Raw genomic sequence first — 26,657 nt, 5'->3', positions numbered from 1 at the left:
TCTGGTGGCATTTCAGCAGTTTCAATGGACAGTGCTGGCCAGATAGAGACATCATTTCTCAGGACATCTGTACCGTCTGCCCCTGACATAACCTGGCAGCTGGACCCTCACGTCATGCACTGGAGGCCCCAGCCCTCCCTAGAGGTGTTTGTCCCTAATCCCTCTGGCTCCCACGCTTAATTACAACCCTTCTCTTGGTATCTCCCAATTTCCAAGACTTACGGCCAGCCGGGCTTATCTTTCCCTTCAACCTTACTGCCCCTACCCTGGCCCCACACTGATAAGAAGTGAAGAGCTTGTTTACCAATTGCTCTATTTGTGAAACACACAGAATGTTTTTTACTGTCAGAGCAATAAAAATATTGTTTATGATTTAAATATGGTGCGTAAGACAATTCCTATTAAAAGGACCATTCTGGGCAGCCTCTATGGTAAAATTGATTCAATTGAGAAAACCAGGCTCCACATTTTAATGAGTGATTATTTTCCAGGATTGTGACCAACAGAGATTCAAAGAAGTATCTGTATAACAATAATGCTTCGTGTCTTTATTGATTTTATTGTCTTAATTTTAATCCTCACCCGAGGATATTTTTTCCCCATTGATTTCTAGAAAGAGAGTGGAAGGGAGGGAGGAGGGGGAGAGAGAGAGAAACATCGATATGAGAGAGAGACACATCAATTGGTTGTCTCCCACAGGCACCCCTACCAGGGCTGGGGAACCTGCACCTACGTGCCCTTGACCAGGAATCGGACCTGCGACCCTTCGGTCCGAGGGATGACGCTCTAATCACTGAGCCAAACCAGCCAAGGCACTTCCTGTCATTAATATCCAGTGTATTGTGTTTTTTGCAAATAGATGTAAAAACGATTTCTATATTAGTAGAAAAAGATCCTAACTCTATGAGTTAATATACAACCAAGGTAAACGATTCCCTTCTCTAACAAATAATCCAAACACCAAGTTGAAAGTTTAGAAACACAGTCTAAGCCTTAAGCCTATCTTTAATATCTAAACTAGAATTCTCAACCTTTCAAAGAAGACAGCGGCCAAAAAGTAACACTAGTCCAAGTTATTATATTGTGACTTTACTATAAAATAGGCTTCAACATTTAAAGAGCCAGGCAGTTTTAGAAGTGAGAAATTTTGAAGTATATAACCATTTTTATTGCAGTGCCTTAAATACACTGATTTAGACCGCAGTAGGGCAATAAACATTATTAATATTTTCCTGCCCTTGTGCAGAACAAACCAAAAGTACATTAAGAAAACCATTTCCAAACCTGCAACTTTCTATAAGATTATTTTCATCTACTGCTTTCCAGCCCCACTGCTATTGCAAATGATGCCTTTGAAAAAATTACCTTTTCAAGATACTTCACTACTTTCTGCCTGTCACTGTCCTAATATATCAACCTACCATGACTATGGGTGTCAATAGCATGTCATAGAATCGTGCAGCGCACAGCTTGCACAACTTAGTGACCGCACTGCTTTGCCTACAGGGAAAACACAGAGTTCACACCATTTGGATATTCCTCTCTGGCCAATGTCCCCTCTGGCATGTTCCTAAATGAGAATCAGAACAACCTTTGCTGCATTCCTAAATTACCTTTGCCCACTGTCTTTCTGATCATACGAAGAAACTGAGTTTACTTTTAAGTAAGACTTTAAGAAAATGAGAACTATAAATCATAAACTGCCGCAAGAATAAAAATCATATTCCAAATAAAGAGTTTAGCTCTATCTTAGAGCGACATAACATGTAACACCATATTATAGCCACTTGTACAAATACCAATGTTTCAAAACTTGATAAATCAATTCGATTTACAAGAAAAATCACAAAAACAACATTTGTATCACTGGAATTGCTTAGAGTGAGGAAGAGTGAGGAAGCTGTCACTGGAAGTCACACAGGAAGTCAGAAGCTCCATAAATGTTATAAACCTCATCAAGGAATAATAACATTCATGTCTGAACAACCAAAGTAAAAATAATCAACCAAAACAACTTTTCTCTTGTTTAAAGAGAAAATGAATAAATTTTTAAATAATAAAAAACATAAAAGGCTGACTTAAATGGCAATTGAGGAATTCAATACAGCTAACAAAATCTGGAAGCCAAATGACAGATTTTCTGCCATGTGTAACTCCCTTCTCAAGTGATGCTATCGGTCTCAAAGCAATTTCATGAGAAATAGTTAAAAAATATGAAACTGTTGTTCAAAGTACTTTGATTTATAACTAACTAGTAAGGAAGGGTAAGTTACCTGTCAAAATAAGTCAAAATTTAAAGAGAATGATCAAATTACTTACCATATAAACTGATAACCAATTACTAGGCTAACATAAAATCATGGTAAATGTGAAGAATCATCTGTGAATTCGTGATTTTATAAAACCAGCAGACTATTACTAACACCTAAGCCATATTATACTTTAATCAAACCTCAATATTTTCTGGAGAGAGAAATATATATGACCCACTAATGTCAACTTGTAGCAAAGCGCCACGTAGAGACTCTTTCACATTAAAAGAGTCTCTGCACTCTTCCGAAGGCAACATCTCCAAAGGAAACAAACAACTTGGAAAGAGCAAATGTCACCAGGTGCAACATGAGGGAATAACCTATATATAGTCCTAGCTCGTCACTCAGCCTGAAACACCATTCCTTCCCTCATCCCATTAACGTACTGACTTGCAAGCATTTGACATGCAGCCAGGGGAAGAGTGACTTATGTCATCTTTTAAAATAATTAGACATAGAGTCCAAAACATGTGTTCATGAAATAGGTCTGAACTGCAAGTCCTCTCTCCTTTAGAACAACAGCTTTCTGAACATTAGGTTCCCGTTCCACACGTTAGAACGAGCTGTTGCTTGATGAGCTGAGGATGGCTGGTAGTTCAGGAAGACCACCTCAGACTCCTCCAGGGTGCTAGCGCCGTGGGCTGCAGACTGAGTTTGTACAACAGACCTTGCAACAAGATGATGAGGAGCCACTAGCTCTGTTCTCTTTAAGATGCATCAATTTCAAATCACATTCATTAGAGCATAATTTACCCTTCACTAACTTGTGCAAAGTTCAAATAACTGAACCTTAAATAGATATTAAAATGCATAAAGAGTAAGTCTTTGCAAAGAGTTTTTAATGTTATGAGGCAATGCATATACAAATTAATTGAAATAAAAAAGACATTAAATTATTTATAAGGTATGTTCTTTAGCATGTGCAACATGTACATGCAAGACAAGATGGAAAAACACTGAGATATTAAAGGCTGATTATCTTGGATGAGAGATTTGAAGTGACGCTTTTCCTTCTCTTTATCTGTGATAATTTATATTTATATAATTATTATTACATTTTACATTAATTTTTAAAATATGCCAATCCTTAAATATTCTTTTCCTACTCCTTCCTCCAAGTTAGGAACCAAACAGCAGGTCCTGTGTTTGAAGGAGTAGAAAAGGGTTGCTATTCAATTCTCCATTCCTCTGGGAACGAGAATTCTAGAATTACAGGAACTGTTTCAGAGGGTCACTGCAAGCTTCCCAGGCAGAATTCTAGGAATTCCACACTACCCGAGTTTCTTCAGTCATAAAATGCAGGTAAAAATGGTATTTACCTCAAAGGGCAGTTGTGAAATTAAACGATTCAATATATATAAAACATTTAAAATGGTGCCTGGCAAATAGAAAGCACTCCCAAAGACTAAGCTATTTTTCCTTCATCCTTTTATTACAACAACTATTGCTTCTTCTAGTAGTACTATTGCCACCACCAACGCAAATACTATTACGATAACTATTGCTACTATAAGAACAACAAACAGTTGATTGAGCTTCCCACTCCCATGGGGCCATGTTCCAAAGGGAATAACGCCTGCCAATCTGATCTCCGAGAAGTGGAAGGGCGAACAGGCATCGGGATTGCACCAGAGATTGTGTTTCATGAGACGCAATGTGTCCCTGGCACTGTCTCACGACCATGCTGGCCGCCAACCACCCATCTCCGTTCCTTCTCTTACCACATCCAGGACCACATTACCTCTCCCCATCTCACTGACTCTTTTTATAAAAATTGGTTTACGTCTTTAAAATAAATTCTTAACATGTCCTTGACCCATTTATCGAGAACATATTTTAACATTAGGTTGGGTGATAGAAGGTAAGGAGGGAGAGCACTCATCTTTAATATATTTAGTCATTTAAATAAAATATTTAATAATTTGACAGATACTTAAGCAGTTAAAATTTTTTAGAGTCTTGAGTCAAAATAAAAATATGTATTTCTGAAAAATACACAATTGGAAAACACAACTACTGAAACTTCGTAGCTGATACCCTCACTCAGGGAACCTGGAAATACACTGCCATATTTATAACAGATGAGTCCTAACTCTCTTTGGCCATAGCTGATTGGAACTGGAACACATCGGCCCCATGCCAAGCCAATCAGACGGTAGCCTGAAGAATCCAAAGAAAAGACACAGGCACTACAGTCAAATGGTGTAAACAGTAGGGACATAAGGTCATAAATCAACAGTTGGCACATACAAGCCAAAGTCACAGGGAGAAAGACATTAATAGCCTTAGAGAGCGGGAAGCTAGTCCACAGACAGATGCAAAATTGAGAGACCATATGGTCCTGAGAGGCAGAAAAGTCAACCACAGTTCCTGGCTTTCCATTTCTAGTCCCATGTGGTCTCAATGAACTTTCTTTTCCTCTCTTTGGATGCTTATGAGATTGCCTGTAATAGAGGCAGATTTTATTCTCTATGAACACACATGTCCTAAATTAGCCTGACATGTTCATGTAACAAATGGACATGTCACCAGCATGTCTTTTGTTCCTGCCCTTTGTTAAAGAGATTGGAACAGTGTTTACAGCATAAAACAGTCCTTTCTTAAAGATTTATGCATTTAACACCCCAAGGCACTGACTTGCTTTGTTTCAGAGGAGGAAATAGGAAGAGAAAATAATTCTACAAAACAACTCAATCCTGCCAGAGGATTTCAAGCTCCATGGATAACCTATTAGCGATTGTCTATACGATACCTGCTTCTTGGAAGAAACATGGATTCCTTAATGAACACGGAACCAGAGAGAAGGATATACCAGCAGGTCCCAATATCATCAGGACTGAAAAGAAAAGAGAATAGAATCAGATGATTATCCATAACAACAAAAAAATCAAAACATACACAGCACAAAGTGTTGTACCCATATTACTTTCAGAATCATAAAGGACAATGAAATAGTATAAAACATGTCCATAAAAATACCATTATTTGACAATTGAAATCATTTTTAAAATTATTTTCTATCGCCCAAATAAGCTAAGTATATTTGTCAGTATATTTAAATATTTTAAATGTTCCTTTGATGCATAACACTGACCATTCCCAGTTTTATTTTTTTAGTTTAACTTTTTAAACTGAAAATACTTTCTGTTGCTTCATAAAACAAAAAATATAAAGACGTAAACAGTAAAACTTGGTCTTCCCAACCCTTTCCCTGTCTACCAACCTCCCCCATTTCTCCACCACACCTCTTGGATATTCTTTCAGAACTTCTTCATGCATATGCACATCAAAATGGACACCTATTCGTATTCCCTCCACCATCGTTTATTTCCTTTTTACAGAAGACAGTATACTCTACAGTGTTCTTTCCTTTGTGCTAAACCTTAGAGATCTTGGCATCAGATCGCTGTCTTGTGAACACACCATACTTGACATAAGTAACCCCTTACTCAATCATTTCAGTTGTTTTTAATAGCATGCAATTATTTTCAAAAACATAAAAACCACAATGAGTAATTTTGTATATACAGTAGTAACTGTAACCAGTAACTAGAAGTGCAACTGTTGGGCCAAAGGGTACATACCCTGTCATTCTGATAAATCTTGTTATAGTGTCCTCCATAGGTGATTAACAATTTATTTGCCTACTTGCTTCACCACAGCCTTACTATTACAGCTTGTTACATTTCACATGTTCTCACTCATTTGTGGAATATAATAAACAACATAAACTGATGAACAAAAACAGATCCAGAGACAGAGAAGCATCGATCAGACCGTCAAACCTCAGTGGGTAGGTAGGGGAGGGTGGGGGTAAGGGGAAGAGATCAACCAAAGGACTTGTATGCATGCATATAAGCCTAACCAATGGACACAGACACCAGGGTGGTGAGGGTATGAGGAGGATATGAAGGAAAGGTGAGGGGACAATGGAGGATAAGGACACATATGTAATACCTTAATCAATCAATCAATCAATCAATCAATAAAAAATACATTTTTATTTATTTCAGAGAGGAAGGGAGAGGGAGAGAGAGAGATAGAAACATCAATGATGAGAGGGAATCATTGATTGGCTGCCTCTTGCATGCCCCCTACTGGGGATTGAGCCCACAACACAGGCATGTGCCTTTGACCGGAATCAAAGCTGGGACCCTTCAGTCCGCAGGCCAGGGCTCTATCCACTGAGCAAAACCTGCTGGGGCAGCTTGTTACATTTTTTAACAGTTTAAAACAACATACATTTATTATCTCTGGAGGATAGCTGACAACAGATGACTTTCTTTTTTTTTATTTTTTAAATTTTACCTTTCAATTACAGTTTACACTCAGTATTATTTTGTATGGGTTTCAAGTACACAGCGTAGTGGTTAGAAAATCATATCCTTTACAAAGTGTTCCACCTGATATATCTAGTACCCACCTGGCACCATACATAGTTATTATAATACTAGAGGTCCAGTGCATGAAATTCGTGCACAGGTAGGGTCCCTAAGGCTTGGCCAGAGATCAGGGCCAATCAGGGCCTTCCAGCTGCTGGCCGGGGCATTCCTTCATTCCGCGCTGCCCCCCGGTGATCAGCGTATGTCATAGCGAGCGATCAAACTCCCGGTCTCCCAGTCAAACTCCCAAGGGGACAATTTGCATATTATATATAGAGATTATTGACTATCTTTTCTATTCTGTGTTACATTTATTTAACAAATGTTGAACAATTTTATGATGAGGGCTATACAAGTCGTTTAGAATACTTCAGAGAACAACAACAAAAATGATCCCTGTTTGCATGGAGCTTATATTCTGGTGGAACAATACAGATCATCTATAATAATAAAAGCGTAATATGCTAATTAGACCAGACGCCCTTCTGGACGACCTTCCGGACGAAGCCCGGACTGTGAGGGAAGCCCGTGTCCCAGGTGCCAGAGGGAAGCCGGTGCTGGCAGCCGGGGAAAGGAAGGCCTACTCTTGCACAAATTTCGTGCATGGGGCCTCTAGTTAATAATAAAAAAATAATAAACTGAAAACATTTTAAGTCAGTGCTCTAAAGGGAAAAATAGCATAGAGTAAGGAAAAGGGGGTGGCATATTACAGTTTTAGATGGGTGGTCAGGGCAAGCTCTGTGAGAAGAGCAGTTGAGCAAAGGAGATGCATTAGCCAAGTGGAAGGATCGCGAAGGAACCGGCATTCCAGGCCCAGGGCAGGAGGGTCTCCAGTGGAAGGGCAGAGGCCACCAGCTCACACTGCCCAGCAGGGAGGCCAGTGCGGTGAGGCTGAAGCACAGCGGGCGAGGGCAAGCCTCAGGGCTTTCCACCACAGAGGCTTTCAATTAAACTTTTGGGGTTTTGCCCATCTGCTTGATGAAAAGGATATTGAAACCAAGGGTCCTTATAACTTTGATTGGATTTAGCTTTAAATCCTAGCTCTAGACCTCATCTCTCTCTACATACACATACAGGGTGGGGGAAAAGTGGGCTTATAGTTGTTCATATGGAAAGTAATGCAATAATGCATAAATAATAATACAAGAATCAGCTCTGTTTCGAGTACTCACTACTGTAAACCTATTTTTGTCCCACTCTGGATATACCCCTCAGAGCCCTGGCCTCCCTTCCCCCAGATAATCCCTGAGGCAGCGGAAGACAGTAGCCGGACCTGACTAATGGTCTGGTCCCGGACCTCACGAACGGCCACGCACCCTGGACCTCTGGCAGGCTAAAGATAACGTCTTGCCCTAAGTTATGTTTCAGCTCCTGAGCCCTAAGGTGGAACAATCCCATGAAACCAGACAGAGGGATACTGGAAAAGACCTCAGAGCTGTCTCAAGACCTGAAGAAATGCTTTATTATCTGCACCTCACCTCCTACCAATCAGCTCCCGGCCCGACCCCGAGCCCCACACCAATGGTGGTTTGTAATTTTGGCCTCATAATCTATAACCTACATACCATCAGGGTGTTAGGGCTTTTGAGCATTAGCTTCCCATTCTCCTGGGTGGTGCCATTCATCATAAAACAGCCAATATTTCCCCCACTGCAACCCTCGGCATTCAGTGTTTGGCTCTGCTAGCGCTGGGTGGACAAACTCTTTCTGTTCGATAACAATATCTTAGTGTAATTTCACTTTTCATTTCTTTTTCTTATTGTTATAAGAGCACTCTTTTTTCTTATTTTGTGAGCCATATCTATTTATTTTCCTGTGAAATCAGTTTGTAACTTCTAGCTGACTTCCTATTCAGGTGTGTTAATTTTTTCTTATCTGGAAACATTTATTAAAACTCAGTAACATCAGCCTTTTGCAAACATGAGTGCCATTTCCCCCAGTGTGTGGCTTATGCTTCGACTTTGTTTGCTGTGCTTTTTGCCATGTGTTAGGTTATTTTATTTTATAGAGTCAAGTTTATTAACAGGCTCTGCTACTGTTAAAACAAAAAGCTAAGCATAGCAATGGCTTAACCGAGAAGGAAGTTCATTTCTCTCTCACACAGAACAGGCCGAGCACCGCCAGCCCCAGGGGGATACGGTGGCATCCTGGTATAGAGACCCAGGCCCTTTCTATTGTGTGGCTCCCTCATTCCCAACCCGTGGCTTCCATCCCATATGCTGAGGTGGCAGCTCCAAATCTCACCACCATCTCCACATTCCAGCAGGAGGAACGGGTGGGAAGGAAGGGCAAAGCACACCCCATTTCTTTATTTCTTTATTAAAAATTATTTTCGTTTTCAATTACGTACATATATTTCTCTCAGATCCCAGCGAATCACATGGAAGTATTGCAAAGTCTCTGCCAAGTCCTTTTTTTCCTTTGTAAATAGATTTCAAAAGTTTTCCAAGGACATTCAATTCTATTTACAATTCTAAATACCTAAGTTATTTAAAACACCAATCACTATCACCTAATCATTTTCATTTTGCTATTTGCCTCCAAAGCAAATCAGCAGTTGATCACTGTTTCTCCCAAGTCCACTCTTAACCAATTTCATAACTACTGACGGCCTCAAGAAAACATTTTTAAAAATTGTCAAATAAGAGTGTTGTTCCAAGGAAGCCATAAAAGTAAAATGATTTCTCAAATGAAAATGCAAAGTACTTCAAAAACAATTATTTATACCCCTTCTCCTCAGCTTTTAATCATTAGCTTTTGTAATGAACAATCATTTACCTAGTTTGAGGGGTGGAGGAAAATTGTCGTTCTTAACGTAAGATGACAGCATTATTATTAATACTGATTTATGTCAAGTAAAAATGTGTTTTGCCAGTTGCAAGAACAGTTTAAATTTTTTCAAGTAAGTAATGACATTGGAATAAAAAGAAAAAAGGATTTATTTTATAGTTATTTTAATCTGCTCTTACAATGATCATCTTATCACCAAAGGTTGGTCAACAGAAATGAAATAGAGAAAACAAGGAAGTTAAGGCAGATTGCCCTTATCTGTGGGCTTGAGCAAGTTACAGAGAGCTGCTGTAAGGATTAAATGAGCAATGCTCATTAAATGCAAATAACTATTCTATAGATTTCAATCACATTTAAAAAGTACAATAAATGTCACCAAGGTCTAGATTAAATGTGACATAGAGACTATAACAAACATTCACTACAGTTATTACGTAATTTATCCATTTTGAAGGCAAAATTACTAAGGATTTAAAAAATCCTTATAAATCAACTTTCCTGGCACTGATCATAAAATACCTGCCCTGCCTGGCTCAGTGGTTGACCGTCGACCTATGAACCAGGAGGTCATGGTTCGATTGCTAGTTTGATCCCCAGTGTGGGGCGTGCAGCCAGTCAATGATTCTCTCTCCTCATTGATATTTCTCTCTCTCATTCTCTCTCTCTCCCTTCTGCTCTGAAATCAATAAAAATATATTCTAAAAATAAAAACCAATGAGGTAAAAGGCAACCAATGTTTAAAGTGGATAAAGCACTGTGACAGCAAATATTATGGTACCTGAATACTCATTTATTACCTTGTAATTAGGGTTGACTCTTCATATTGTGGTAGGCAGTTAGACAGACATGAGCAGAGCAAGGACGATGGGCCAGGTACAAAAGGTCACCAGGGCGGAAAGCCCTGAGTGCCTAGTAAAGGACAATTGCAGGGTGGGTTCCAGTCCCCAGGCTGACCTTTCCTCCCCTAACATATCACTCATCATTGGGTCAGACCCCCTGATCTTTCCTTTCTAGGGATAACATCTAGGCCTCATTTAGTTGTACTTCAGCTCCAGGCCCAGAAAAGCAGCAAAACCAGATAATCAGGACCAGCTACAATGAATAATGACCCCCTGCCCTGGCAGTGACCAATTAATTAGTGGAGACCTAGACCCTAAAAGGCCAGACCTGGAAAACTGCTGAATATTCTATAGATATTCCCCTGCCCTCCCCTAAAATTTCACCCTTAGGACAGAGGACCCAGCAGGCTCTCCCTCCCAGGAGCACATCCACGCCTTTCCCTTCCTCCTCCCCCTACCCCCACATGCCTCACCTAGACCTTCCTCACTTCTAAGCTCCAAGGGCCTTCCTTTGCCTCTATAACTTGTTTCCTAAGCCCATTTCTTCTAGGAATTACTTCTTCTACCTCTGTGATTTTCTAAATAAATGTTCTCTTATAGCTTGAGTCTTGGATCTGAATTCTCTCCTAGTCAGAACTCAAGTACCAACTGGTAGGTCCAGTCTGACCCTACTGGTCTAATACGTGGTATTGTTCCCACCACCCCAACAATATCAGGAAAATTTGATATTGGGAAAGATTGAAGGAAGTCAAGATAAGAAACTGGTCGTCTCAATATCTCCCACTTACTATAATTTTATTTACCTATGGATGATAGTTTCTCTACTTTTTCCCAAAAAATTCAAACTTTAACTCATCAGAGCGATAATTGCTTGAGTAGGCATTTGCAGAGAATGACCTCTCCGTCAACAAACATTTATTAAATTCAGTGAGCATTTCCTAGGCCAGATAAGATCATTGTAAATTCCTGTACTACTGTCTTGTCTCTTTTAAAGATTCAAGTTTTACAAAACCAGATTAGAAGACTATAAAAACACTCTTGTTTAAAGATGTTCTGGAATAGCTGTCAACTAGCAGTCCTCCTCTCCTCCTACTCATCCCCCACTGAACTCACGCCTGGTTTCTGTCCTGAAAAGTCCTTGCTATGACACGCCACCACGAACTGTCTTACTTATTACTAGTTTTAACTGTCCAGAAAATTCTCTTGGCTTTATTAGCAATCACTGTACTAAGCCCACGCACTTTTTTCCGCTTTCAATTATGCCTCAGGCAGGCAGCATTTCAGTATGGGGTATAACCTACTTCCCTTCAAGGTCCACAAATACTCCCTCCCCGCAGTGCGGCTGTCACCTGAGGGGCTTTAGAGGAACTTTGTATGTGTGAAATGATGATTATTCAGGGTGGGTTTCTTTTTTTGAAAAAAATAAAAGATGAAAAAAAAGTTCTAAGGACAGTACTTGGCAGCAGCACCAGCATCAAGCTTTTCGACACTCAAAGGGAAAGCAAAATAAATGAGATCCTGCTTGCAAACACTGGCAGTGAATCTAACAAAAGGTTGTAATAATAATTATTATTATTAGTTAATATTATCATCATTATCTAGGACTAATACTGACATTTTATTCTGTCCAGTGGTTCTCAAGCTTCAATGTGCATATGAATTACCTGGGATGAGACTTAAAAATGTATGTTCCTAGGATCTATCCATCCCACCCAACGCCCGTGCGGGGGCCCTCCTCCCCAGTTTCTGATCACTAGGTGGGAGAGCCATCACCATACCTCTTAAACAAATATCTCAGTTGACTTTATGTATGGACTTATCAAGTCTGGAAAACCTTGAGAAAAACTGTCTCAATATCCAACCTCAAACAAGAACAAATAGCAGAAAAAGAAACTTACAATTTTATCATTATCTATGCAATTAGTTGCATGTGTTTAATTCACTAAGGTTACTTCAATTTTTCTCAAATACCTGCTTTATGTTTTAAAATGATGAGCTACAGAGTCCCTTCATTGGCTGTTGAAATGGCAAAAGTTAAATCTTGGAATAACCCTGACTGAGCATTTCCAAACAGCCTTAGTCTTATACCACCAGTAATAGGTAGAAAAGAGAAACCTAAAGATTAAAAAAGTACACATAGCAAAGCAGCACTTTGCAAGTCTCTCTGATCAGCAAAAATGGACACATAGAAAAGACCTACAATTTTTAGACCAAGCTAAGAATTATAATGGACAACTGATTTGATTCCAATACATCCCATGCTACAGTGACAAAATGAAAGTCATAAAAGCCCAGGTGTATGACAAGGCACTCAGAAAGGCTCCTATTTTTTTTTTTTTTAATTGTCATCAACAGGGAGGAATGAGTAAAGCCAAACAAAACAAGCAGACAAAATATAAACAGACCATCACAAAATGCTCAATCCACCTTCCGGCCATAATCGGACAGGACCCTGGAGCGATCACAAGCGAATGATCCCTGTTGTCCATCATTCCAAGTCTACATGACTTGGAATACTTGGAATAATGGGGAAGAGGCAAACAATGCCGCCCCACTCTTTTCCTACATTACTTCCTTCTGCTCCTCCAAAGTCAAACCCACCACTGCTGACCTGCTGCTCTCCTGTCTGTTCCTTCCGCAAACTGCCCATCTGCCTAAGATGTTTGCCTCTCTCCACCTCCTACATCACATTATACCTTATGGCAGTGATTTTCAAATGGTGTGCCACAAGATTTTTTAAAATATGCAATAGCTGACTACTTAGTCAGGGGCACTGACCTCTTTTCCCTTAGATTGTCCATTTTTTAAAGAATATATTTTTATTGATTTCAGAAAGGAAGGAAGAGGGAGAGAGAGATAGAAACATCAATGATGAGAGAGAATCATTGATCAGCTGACTCTTGCACATCCCCTACTACTGGGGATCGAGCCTGCAACCCACGCATGTGCCCTTGACCAGAATCGAACCTGAGACCCTTCCATCTGCAGGCCGGCGCTCTATCCACTGAGCGAAACAGGCTAGGGCTAGATTGTCACATTTTAAAAGAATGAGCCCAGCTAGCGTGGCTAGTGGTTGAGCACTGACCTATGAACCAGGAGATCATGGTTTGATTCCCGGTCAGAACACATGCCCAGGTTTGGGGCTCAATCCCCAGCAGGGGAGATGCAAGAGGCAGCCAATCAATGATTCTCTCCCATTACTGATGTTTCTATATTTCTCTCCCTCCTTTCTTTCCTTCTCTGAAATCACTAAAAATGTTATTAAAAAAATTTTTTAAATGTCAACAGCCAACACAACAATAGCCATTTGGTGTGAACAATCAAAATTATATCTTTTTTTTTTTTTTGTCAGAACAGCAAAAACTGTGATATATTTTTTGGTGTGCCACAAAATTTAAGTAATTAGTTTATGTGTGCCATGAGATGAAAAAGATTGAAAATCGCTACCTCGTGCGAATGGCTCAAGCCCTATTCATTTAATAAAATCTTCTCAATCGCCGTTTTCCAAACTACAAAAGACTTACCCCATTTAACCCTTTGCACTCGCTTGCTTTTTTCTCGATTCCTTTATTCTACTCGGGATTTAATTTTTTAAATACCCCAGATTTTACAAAGCGCGGCAGTAGAATAAAAAACTGGAGTTTCTTTTCATACAAACTTATTTGGATTTTTTTTATATTTCAAATTATTGATACATTCAAAGAGTAATTTTAATCTCTGTGTCAAGTCACACTCGACATCCAAGTGCAAAAGGTTAATCTATTCTATTTTATAATACTGAACATTCTTTTAGATAGGAAATGTGTGCTACGCCTCATAGAAACTGGACACTGTCTCAGTTAGCGTTTACTCAGGTAAGTCGGATCATGACATGCGTCTCCTATGGCCTAAGGGTCCTTAACAGGAGACAGTCCAAACCCCTTGCTTAGCATGTAAGGTAAGCAATATGTTGCCATGCAAAGAGCGAAGGTTTGGGAACATATATCCTCTCATACTAGTCATGAATCTTGATGACGTTAAATTCTGAGATGCTTGTTATTCAACTGTAAAATGGGGATATCAATATGTTTGTTCTTCAATATTTTGACTTAATGAAACAATATATATGGATACTTTGCATCCACCGGTACATAAAAAATACCAGTTCTCCTCATCTCTTTTCCTCTCGTACAACATTCCCTGAAAGGGCCAACCTACAACTTTACTTTCTGCTCCAAACCCCAACATATCCTATGCCGCAAACTTCACCCCGTTCAGCTATTCTACACTTTCTTCCTACCTGTGCCTCCGGGCCTTTGAATAAACCCGCTGTTCCAGCTTCTAAATAGTACCCTTTGTCTAATAAACTTATTACTCATCCTTTGAATTTCGGGTTAACTAACACTTCCCCTGAGAAGTGTTTCAGTATCGTCCAAGTAAAGTGAGTCACTTTCCTCGTGGGTCCCCAGCGCACTCTGCACATTCTCTTAAGCAGCTGCCAGAGTCTCCTAATGATTTATTTTAGGAGTCTTCCCCCATTAGCTTTTAAACTTCTCTAGCTCATCAGTACCCCCAACACATCCACTATAGGAGGCCCGACTGGCATTTAGCTTTTTCTTAACGAAGGAATGAATAATTGAATAGACACCAACTCAGATACAGTGCTAAGAGGTCTTCAAGACAAAGATGTGAGTTTCAATATACCAGTAACTGGAGAAATGAAGCTGGGCTTATAAAACGTCCACAGTAATATCCTATAAGTCCACAAGGTGGTGTGGTCTCCCTGTGACAGAGCTGTGTGCGCCGCTCCACATTCCCTATCTGTAAAGCAGGAAGCTAATACAAGTGATCAAGCTTACAAGCTGACAAAGCGGCTGAAAGAATTATAAGTTAATAAATCAAAAGAAAACTGATTAAATCAGCAAAGGCGCTTATTAGAGGGCAAAAAAATAACCTGAAAAAGCCACTTCCTTCAGCTGTTACTACAATGAGAAAACTTAAGAGAAGCCCAATCAGCCAAAAAGGCTGCATATGGCATTGAAGGCCAGGGGGCTAAGAAAAGACTAACAAAATGGGAGTGGCATGCTCTTCCTGTAGGTGGCCTCAGGTGACCTCTGAAAATTGTTTGCAACTCACTTGACCCTGAAAAAACACACAAAATCATGCAAAACAAGAGTTCAGATCTTTGTGTTCATTTTTTTTAAATATATTATTTATTGATTTCAGAGAGGAAGGGAAAGGGAGAGAAACATCAATGATGAGAGAGAATCATTGATCGCCTGCCTCCTGCACGCCCCACTACTGGATTGAGCTTGCAACCCAGGCATGTGCCCTTGACAGGAATCGAACCCAGAACCCTTCAGTCCACAGCCCGACGCTCTATCCACTGAGCCAAACCAGCTAGGGCTGTGTTCATTTTGAGAACACTCATGAAACTGCCCAGGCCATCAAGGGTGTGAATATCCGAAAAGCCACCAAGAACCTGAAGGACGTCACTTCGGGAAGCACTGCGTGCCATTCGTTGTTACAGGGGTGGAGTTGGTAGGTGTGCCCAGGCTAAAAACAATGGGGCAGGACACAAGATCGGTGGCCCAAAAAGAGTGCTGAATTTTTGCTGCACATGCTTAAAAACACAGAGTAATGCAGAGCTTAAGGGTTTAGATGTAGAGTCTCTGGTCACTGAGCACATCCAGGTGAGCAAAGCTCCCCAAGATGCTGTGCAGAACTTACAGAGCTCATGGGAGCATTAACCCTACAGGAGCTCCCCCTGCCACACGGAGATGATCCTACTGAAAAGAAGCAGATGGTTCCTAAGCCAGAAGAGGAGGCTGCACAGAAGAAAAAGATATCCCAGAAGAAACCGAAGAAACAACAACGTATGGCCGGGAGTAAATCCGGCATAAAATAAATGCTAATGAAAGCAAAAGCAACGATTATATGCACAGTGTCGGGAGTGGGGGAGATGGCTGTGGGCAGAAGATTCGGAGCTCGCATAATGGGCTTCCTACAAGCCACAAATACATACATCTGAGTGTTTGGGAGTCGGGGGTGGGAAAACAAATAGGAACAGAAAGAATAGTACCCAGGTACAATCCAAACAATTTGGGACCGGGAGTTAGTGCTTTTCTGAGTTTATCCCAACAAAGTATGGCAAGAGGAGGGCATTGGAAGGACAGGATGGGAATCCTCCTCCTTCGGCACAGCAAGTGCAATATGGCATTAGCACAGGCCAGAGCGACCCAGGAGTGAAGAGGCACCTGTACGATGCTTAACAGGGGCAACAATAACAAGACCAATAAAACAGAGAAGCACAAAGTCGACAATCCCATGATCAATAAGAATGGGTGATAAGACACCAGTGACATGTCCAGACACAATGGTAAGGAAGACCATTCACAGAGAGGGGGTTGATACACGGGTCACAGAGGGGATCAGGTACAACCGAGACTACATGTAACATCAACACTGATTGTGGGGGGATATTTTAGAAAGAACGGTTGCATTCTGCTACCCAGGATGCTATCTCATATTCAAAGCAAAGAACGCTGCTGGCATCAGGGAGAAATGGAGACAGAATTCATACCACGCTAGGGCTACTGGCCCCACATCTTGAGCTAAAAAAAAAAAAGCCGGAAAGGGAAATAAAATGAAGACTATCACAATTTCCAAGAACTCAGTGGAGACAACTAGCAAGGATTCCCAGAGGGTCAGCCACAGTGACCCAAACTAGAATAACAGCTGTTTCTTTTCTTGTATACCCTGTCCCAGCAACATCATCCAACCAAAGGGTTAGGACCAGGACACAGAAAGCCCCCCTGAGTTTCTCCCTCTCCCCACAACCTACTATCACATTCGGTCGGTGCTCCTCAAAGCCCCTCTCATTGAAGCCCTCGCTTTTGCTCACCTCTACTGTCATTATACTCTTCAGACTGGCTTAGACGTGTACTCTCCAATATACGGTTATGCCAAAAACCAAAGTGAAAATGACTTTCCTCATTTACAACACATTACCCTCTGTCCTTTCAGGAGTCCAGCACTTCAGATCGGAAGTTTCAATGCGCACTTTGCAAGCCCCTCGAGACTTCAGCTGTCCAGCCCTTTTTCCACCATAAGAGAGACTATGCTGAACTGAGTAGGATTTCCTATGAACAAAGTGTTCCATCGTTTAAAAAAAGAACTTCCACTTTGCAGATGGCTTTTCAGGCACTAATGATTTTAATCCTTTTCTCAAATACACTGTTTCTGTTACCAGATTTATCAAAAAGTTTAATCGTTATTTGTATCTCTTCCCCCCACCCCCCACCCCCGCTTTGCTGGGGCAAATGCAGCTGCAGATGAACAAGACTGTGAACAGAAAGTGAATATGGGACAGAGTTGGCGGGAGGACAAGTGGGAGAGCATGAAGCCCACGGCGCTGGGTTGGTGGATCTGCAGAAAAGTGATTTGGGAAAAGCTGCTGTGAAACCAGGAAACCAAGTCAACAGCGAAAAGACTGCTAAAGCAATGAGAGTGCAGCTGAGGCTTGAGGTCCTAAACTGCACATTTAGATTTAAATGAAAATGCTTTAAGACTCAATAGGTCTCAAATGCAGCTTTTTCTTTCTAATGCAGGAATAATTCCCTCTCCTGCAATAAACAGACGTAAAGTACCGTATTTTCCAGCGTATAAAACGACTTTTTAACCCAGGAAAATCTTCTCAAAAGTCGGGGGTCGTCTTATACGCCCGGTGTCATCTTATAGGGCGGGTATATCCCAAACTCTACATTTTAACTGGAAAAGTTGGGGGTCGTCTTATACGCTGGAAAATACGGTACTTAACAAACTGCCATGAAAACTCTAGAAAACCAAAGCATTCAGGCAGACACAGTATATGTGGGAAATGGGCATTTAGGTACAGAGTCACTCATATTTGCAGTGTGGGTATACACCTAACATTTTTTAATGGTTGAATTTCTGAACCAAAGGTTTTAGCACTTTATTATATATATAAATGTGTTTATTGATTTTTTAGAGGGAGAGGGAGATAGATAAAAGGAAGGGAGAGGGGGACAGAGAGATAAAAACATCCTGCACATCCCCTACTGGAGCTCAAGCCGTAACCCAGGCATGTGCCTGACAGTGAATAGAACCGAAGAACTCTTGGCTCGTGGGTTGACATTCAACCAGTATGCAACACCAGCGGGGGGTGGGGGGATAGGGGCCCTAACCGGCCGCTCAGTGGTAAGAACGTCAGCCCATGGACTATTCCTCGATTGCAGGCTCCATCCCAGCCCTGGTTGGGGCATGTGCGGGAGGCAACCAATCAATGTGTCTCTCTCACAATGATGTTACTCTCTCTCTCTCCCCGCTCCCTTCCACTCTCTCTAAAAACAATGGAAAAATATCCTCGGGTGAGGATTACCCCCCCCCCCCAAAAAAGGGGGGGGACTCATTTCAGATTAAATTATTAAATAAAGAGGTCTTAAGGTCCCTCAGGTTAGGAATTGACATTATCCACCACAGTATTGCCAAGCCTGCAAAACAGCTAGCATATAGTAGATAAGTGAAGGAAGAGAGAAATTACTTCATTTTCTTGTCCATTGTGTAAAGTCCCACTAATTTTATGTAACTTTCTAGTGCAAACAAATACCACTAGGTTCTAAATGGGCGATTCTAAATTTTTAAAAATCCAATTTTATCGGAACCAATTTAAAGTGGCATTTTTATCATCCTGTTGATTTTTGTTAAAACAGTAACACTATGGGAGTTAGAGCCTCACTACCATAATTCCTTCCTAACAAAAGTTTAAAGCAGTCAAAAAAAGCTGAGAGACCAAAATGTAAGTTATCAGAAGGATGACGATGACAATGATGCTGGCAGCTAATGTTTTGTGCACATTCTATGTATGTACTGTTCTAAATATTTCATGCAAAGCATTTCATCTTATCCTCACATCAACACTGAAAGTAGGCACTATTATTATTGTTTCCATTTTATAGATGAGAAAAGTGAGGCACAGAGGTAGATCAAAAGGATATTATATTTACCTGGTGAAATTATTAAAACCATAGACTTAGAAGTCACCAGCACAATAAGGAAAATGAGTAATCATCTCTTGGTCGTAAAACCAAAGTCTGACGTCTTTGATATTCACAATGTTCTTTAAGCTCAAGGAGAACAAGAACAGACAAGTCATTTCCCCGTGAGGTAATAACAACAGGTCTCAAAAAGAGGGGTGGTATTAGTTATCACAGATTTATATACACCACAAATACAAGGGTTCTTTCATTTTCAAAACTGCACCTACACAAATCGGTAAGGGCAGAAACGTGTTGGTTCAAGGATCACAGAAAAAAATGATACAATTACCTTTCATCACAAGATTGGCCAAATACTGGGAATCTGATTAAGTCAATCTACAATTAGTCTCTGAATTTTTGGCCTTATGAAGTCATGACCAACTGAACACCCACAGACTTTTCATTGCTTACTAACATGTCACTTAATTCTAACTAGTCAAAAATGAGCAATTGTTACAATCAACTCTCGCCTCACACTCTTGCCTAAGTGCCTTCAATTCAGGATTATCTAAAACATGGCTTTGCATCATCAGCATAGCTCATATTCACTGTCTAAACTGACTTTAAAGAAAAACACACCTAGGTATATTTAAAGACACAGTAATCTACCTTCAAGTTAAATGGATAATAAATAAAAGCTGCCAGGGAGTCAGGATAATGAAGGCAGAGCTGTTGCTGGGTTTCAGTTGCCCCTCCCCCACTGGGGAGGCTAGCAGTAGGGAAAGATAATGTGCTTATCTCAACAGGTATACAAGAATTGGCTTTTTTTTTTTAAATTTTCCTATTTCTTAACTAAATTTATTGGGGTGACATCCAATCTAATAAAGAGGGAATATGCTAATTGACCCTCACACCATCACAAAGATGGCAGCGCCCACAGCCAATAAGAGGGGGATATGTTAATTGCCTGCCCCGCCCTCAAAGATGGCAGTGCCCACAGCCAATAAGGAGGGAATATGCTAATTGACATCCCGTCCTCAAAGATGGTGGCACCCACAGCCACAAGATGGCGGCGCCCAGTCCCCTCAGCCCCCCAGGGCTGGCCCGAGGCGCAGGCAAGCCTCGGATGGCGGCTGCCCGGCCACCCAGGGCCAGCCCAAGGCTCAGGTAACCAGGGCCGGCCAAGGCTTGTGCTGCCGGCAGTGGCAGTAGCAGAGGTGTGATGGGGCGTCACCTTCTCCTGATCGCCGGGTCGCCTCCGGCCCCTGAAGGCTCCTGGACTGTGAGAGGGGGCAGGCCGGGCTGAGGGACCCCCCCTCCAGTGCATGAATTTTCATGCACCGGTCCTCTAGCTGTTTGTTTAATAAGAGGACATAGGTATCAAGTATAAATGTCTATGATACATGATCTGTATACTGCACTGCGTGCCCACCACCCAAAGTCAAATCATCTTCTGTCACCATATTTGACCCCCTTTACCTTTTACTAACCCCCATCCCCCTTCCCTCTGAACCACCATACTGCTGTCTGTGCCTATGAGTTTTTGTTCATTTTTCTTGTTTGTTCATTTGTTGCTTTCAGTTTTATATCCTATATGTGAGTGAAATCATATGGTTCTTAACATTTTCTGTCTGACTTATTTCACTTAGCATGATGTTCTCAAGATCTACCATCTTGTTTTCTGGTGCCATTTTTATGGTGACATGGAAAAGGCTAGAAAATGCTGGTGAGTGGGGTAACCGCTAAGGCTGCAGAATCACCATGTCTGGGCTCAAAGCCAGGTCCGACTTGGAGCAGTGAGACTTTGGGCAAGTTCCTCATCCTCTCAAAGCCTCAGCCCCTTCATGTGTAAAACTGGGGTGATGATATCCACCTCACAAGACAGCTATAAGGAGTGGGTAAATGATCGCACCTAAAGCACTTACTAGAATACGCAGGGCATAGGAAGTGCTTGTAAAATGTTTGTTACTACATCATCATCAATACCACCAAAACCATGTTTCAGAGGGAAGGACAAAAGAACAGAAAGTTGATGCTTACTACCACTAGATTGTTTCAATACATGTCAATAATACTCATAAGAGATTTCCAACCCTGACATCTGTACACCCCATTCCACTGATAGCTTTTACTTGCTCCTAAAGGAAGCAAATATTCTAAGTTATTTACAGCTTAATTTCTTCAACGTTAAAAAGCATTTGCCCTTGGTGTTAGTCCTCTCATTAATTATGTCTTGGTTATTTACTATTCTTATATATTTGGTGTCTGTTCTTTTAAGCCCTAGAAGGATATTTACAACTTCCTGCTAAAAATCCCCTAGAATGATGGTTAAATTTCCTAAGTTAGAACCTGTGAATCATCCTAGATGGTATCCACCTGTACATTTTTTTTTTTAATCCACCCTGTCATCCCCATTCCTTCAGTCTTTGAGTCAGTGCAAGCACTTGTGACCTCAGGTTACATAACTGTCTCCTTACTGACTGCCCTGCCCATCACTCAACCTAATCCACCCTTCCCGTTTTCAAACAGGCACAGATAAGATTGTATCCTTGAGGGGATGAGTGGGGTTGGAAGGTGTTGGGCCACATTATTTTGCTGCTGGAAAACTGGCCACCAAGCTACAGATTAAGAGAGACTTTATTAAAGATAAATTTTTTAAAAATAAAATAAAAGGAGACTTTAAGAAGATATCACAATGGATGGACCTTATTCAGATCTTATTCAAATAAATAAACCATTGAAAAAATTTTCTGAGACAAAGAAATTGGAGTATTTTCATGACATAAAGAATTATTTTTTTAAGCTTGAAAATAATATTGTGGTCAAGTTTTTTAAAAGTCTTTATAAAGATATGTATCAAAATAAATATGAATGAATTGCTATGTCTAGATTTTCTTCAAAATAATCCAGTTGTGGGAGAGGGGGAGTAAAAAGATGAAACATAACTGGCTATCAATTGACAACGTTGGACGCTGAGTACATGGGGTTCTGTTATGCTATTGTCTCCAATATTGGGAACATTTGTAACTTCCCACAATAACATGTTGTAAGAGGGGGGAAAATACTCATTTTCAGTTGCCTAAAGAATCAAGACCCCCCCTTTTTTTTTTAAATTACACATTCACAAGCAAGTATGACTGGGCTGCCTCTTCTCTTGACTCAGATCCTGACCCCACCGAGTGCCAGTCATCGTAATCCTGCCACAATGTTCAAAGCATCCAGCCAGGCCCTTCTCTTCTCTGTGTGACTGTATATACTGCTTCTTCCGCCAAGAAAGTCTCTCTAGAGCAGTGGCCACACTCTTGAGGTCAGTTCAAAGGGCCACCTCTCTGAGACGCTCCCCATTCCCCCAAGCCTTCCCTTGCACTTCCCTCAGCCCTTCGTACATGCCTGTATCCTCAGTCATCTTGGCTAGTTTTTGTTGTTGTTGATTCCCTTTTATTCTACTTCTACTTCCCTCAAGAGATTATGGCTTCCTTAATGGCAGAAGCTGTGTTTTATTTACTTCAATAAATACTCCCTAAAATAGGCATGGAAAGTAATTATTTAATAACTGCTTTGGAAAACAGGAAGGAAAGTCAACAGAACAACCATCAGTCATGGCAAACATTATTAACAAAATAAGATGTCTGGTAAGTCACAGTTTACATACACTAACATAATATTTACCCACTGTATGTTTATCACATTCTTTAAAAAATGAGTTGTGATTATTTTCAAAAACTATGTTATACATCTTGAAAAAAATCAATATTACTTAAAGAAGAAACTATGCCTAAAGAGATGTGGGCAACTTATTTTTCTGTTTCTGAAAGATTATAAGCGAAAATATGATATTTATGCTACCTTTCCATCTCATCTGGTGTAGTTGTAGGAATATGTATTTTGTTCTGTTAAAAAGACTACCATACTTCTTATTTCAAAATGATAAAAATATCAAAATACTGCATAATGTGAAAGAATACTTCTGAATCACACATGAGAGGTACAGCTACAGATGTGAAGTTATCAGCAAAGAACTGTAAACATATACTTTGTCAGAAAGAGCTGAAATATTTCACATTTCTACACTATGAAAAACAAGTTAATGCAAAAATAAGGTAATGCTGACACAACAAGCTGGTAATACTACTTCTTTGATTCTTTAAGGAAAGTCTTTAGTTATTGCATTATACGTTATACAAAGGGAAAGGAAACACCTACTAGTATAAAACTTCATTTGCTTCGTGTCTTTCATATCTCACAGTTTCACACATTAACCTGTAAAAGAAATAAAGACATGAGCTCAACATCTGTCATGAAAAATATCACACCAATAGTTTAAAAGCACAAATGAGCCATGTAGCCTAGAAAGGTAAGATTACTTATAGCTTGTCACAGTCACTTACTAGCCTCAAGAAGAGTATTTTTGGTGTCGAGCTTAACAAAATAAAATAAAATGAAATCTGGTAAAGAGATGCTAGGAGAAAAAAACCATTTTGTTAGATGTCAACTTTGTCACATTTATTTTATAGGGAACAAACTTGTATGTGTTTTTTATACTTTGTAAATGACATTTAGACAGATTCGTGTTCTCCAAAGTAAACCGAAAATGAGAAGGAACCTTAGAAAGGAAAACCTAGTAATTTTAAAAGTGATGGCATCATTCACAGCTCAACATTAATGTTACTTTAACAGTATGGCATTTCAGACAAAAGTAGGCTTTTATTAACTCAGTATTTTTATGACTAATGACTAAATGGAGGCTTTACAACTTCTGAAGAACTGTTGTTTCAGCTGACTCATCCCTGAGGAAAAAAATTATGTAAATTATGGAAAACATGAATAAATGTTTAAATGTTCAAAAGTACCTCAAGAGCAGCATCTTCAAAAAGCATACTATTATATTAAGCCCAAGTAAAATTTCCCCAAAACAGAGAAATGCAAAGGAGAATAGAGTGATGTTGTCATGTCATCTTGTGGAGGATCTAGTACATAGAAAAGTTGTCTACATAAGTGACTATTTCAACACCTCCTCTGGTCAGTGAGGCTACTAGTATCCAGTCCATGAAACACTGGGCTCCACCCCCACCCATCTTCCTTTCCTCTGTTTGCTAATCCAATAAACACCACATGCTCTTGATCTTTCCCTTGAAAACAACTCTCCTGGGTACTGTTTTTCCTTGTTCTTTCTGCTACCACCACCCTATTTTAGAGATCCCCTCAATCCCGTACTCCAAACATTCAAGCTGAATGGCACAACTCCAACAGGTAGCATCCAATCTTGAACACACACCATTGAACATACAGTTTTCTTTCATGGACAGAACCACATGAACTCCTCATAGGAAAGGATGACAGTCACCAGTGATGGGTCTCAAAATAGCTGGTCTTGAATCAAGTAGCAGGCTCTGCCTTGTTTCCTGCTGGAATGAAAGAAGGGCCCTTGCCCCAACCTCTTCACTGGATCTCATCCCTTCTCCTCCGTAAGGCCCTGCCCTCCTGAAAGCTCACCTCCTTCTCCTCCATCACCACCTATTTCTCCCTTTCTCCTGAATCACCTCCTTCAACATAGAAACACATCTTAGCATCATCTACTGTGTATGGGAGGGGGACACCTCCCTTGACCCCGCATCCTACTCCAGCTATTATCCACATTTTGCTTTCCCCATGACAGAAATTCTCCTTTTAGAGCTGCCTATACACGACTCCCTTTTCTCACCCTCTTCCCACTCCCCCACCATTTGGTTCCTGAAACTCCAAAGAAAAGGCTCTAAAACGTTATCAGCACCCTCTGTGCTATCTAAATCCTTTCTGTCCTTATCTTAATTCCACTTCTCGGCAGCACCGATGACTCCTTTTTCCTTACAGCAGTATCTTCTCAGTATCTTCTCCAGGCTTCCTGTCCTCCGTCTCCAGGTTTTTCTTATAATTCATTAGTCACTTTTTCTGTCTCCTTTGGATGTGCCCCCCGCTCCACCCCTCTACCCGACTTCTAAAGGTTATCTATCACCTCCAGGGCCCTTCAGCCCTCCTCTCCTCTGCACCACGTCATCTCATCCAGTCTGTGATTCCAAATTTAATCTATAAACTGATGACTTTCACAGCAATGCCCCAAACCGAATCTCTCACCAAGATAGGCACTCGGCTGTGACATGAACATTTCATGTTCAAAATGTCAAAATAGATGTTGAACTTCTTCCCTTAAAATCTGCTTTCTCACAATCAGTACCCAATTGTTTAGTCCCGAAACCTGAAGCCCTCATCCTTGACTCCTCTGTTTTCTTCACATCCCATCTTTCTGCCAGCATGTGTTTCCAAAATATACCCTCCCACAGTGACCAAGTTCACCATCTCCCCTGTGAAAACCTAGCATGAGGCACAATTATCCCACTATTATCTATTCCCAGGACTACAAATGAAGATTTTTTTTGCTTCTACTTTTGCAACCTATTGTCCCATTTTCCACATAACTTCCAGACAGATCTTTGCAGATGTTAAGTCAGATCTGCTCAGACCTCTGCTCTTAATTTCCACCACTTTTAGGACAAAATACGAACTCCTAAATCTTGAATACAAGGGCCTATACTTACTATAATCACTTAGTCAATCTTACTTTGCCACCACACCTGTCTTCTCGTACCTGAAACCTGTTCCCATAACAGAGCATCTGAGACCCATCTACACTGCAGAGCCCTTTGCCCATCTGCCCGGCTCAATGTTACCACCTCCTTTTGGTTACACAGCACCCATTCTTACCAGGCCCAGCACATCTGAACAAAGCAACATTGATCCATCCCCTAAATCTTGTCTGCCCCACTAGGAATGTACCAGTGAGCTCCACAAAAGCAGCAGTTTGGCCTACTACATGCTGTACCTCCATGGCCTACATCAGTGTCTAACATACAGTAGGCACACAAGGAATAACAGTTGACTGGATAAATAAATTTAACTGGTTCCATAAAAGAAAAAGCATAATAAAATCTCCTATATGACAATGTTCTACTAAATGAAAGAAGTACCAAAAGTTGTTTTATCTTTAAATACTGTTAGGGAATGTTTTATTAAAAGCATGTTGATCTTTACTAAATTCCTAAAGAATATACTAACCCTAATTTAGTTGTTTTGTGATCATCTAAAAGTTCCCATATAGTATGAATTACACTCCACCATAACGCTGAAGACTATCTGCATATAGTTCAGCAGGCTCTTGTTTCCAACACTTACTGGCCCCAGACACTTACTCTGCTTTTTAGAAATTTTGGTCTCCACTCCTAACTATTGTATCCTCTTCCCCTTTGGCCAACATGTTGCTTCTAATCCACATGGGTTAAGAGGGTAAATATTTTAAAAATAATGTTGTGTTGGAAAAATATA

General features: G+C 40.5%; 1 protein-coding gene across 5 annotated transcripts in view; it reads right to left on the bottom strand.

The window, feature by feature from the left end:
- The window catches only part of RAPGEF2 (Rap guanine nucleotide exchange factor 2), a 245,429-nt gene that overhangs the window by 145,441 nt on the left and 73,331 nt on the right, over window positions 1-26,657 (bottom strand). For all 5 annotated transcript variants that reach the window (XM_079771531.1, XM_079771536.1, XM_079771535.1 and 2 more), the window contains exons 3-4: window positions 23,505-23,561; window positions 5,065-5,148 (exon numbers count right to left, since the gene is read on the bottom strand). In XM_079771531.1, coding sequence (XP_079627657.1) covers window positions 5,065-5,148; window positions 23,505-23,561 — 141 coding nt within the window. The remainder of the gene's footprint in view (window positions 1-5,064; window positions 5,149-23,504; window positions 23,562-26,657) is intronic.

This window comes from Cnephaeus nilssonii (assembly GCF_951640355.1).
Source record: "Cnephaeus nilssonii genome assembly, chromosome: 5".
Taxonomy (NCBI): domain Eukaryota; kingdom Metazoa; phylum Chordata; class Mammalia; order Chiroptera; family Vespertilionidae; genus Cnephaeus; species Cnephaeus nilssonii.
This window is presented reverse-complemented; position numbering and strand designations above follow the sequence as displayed.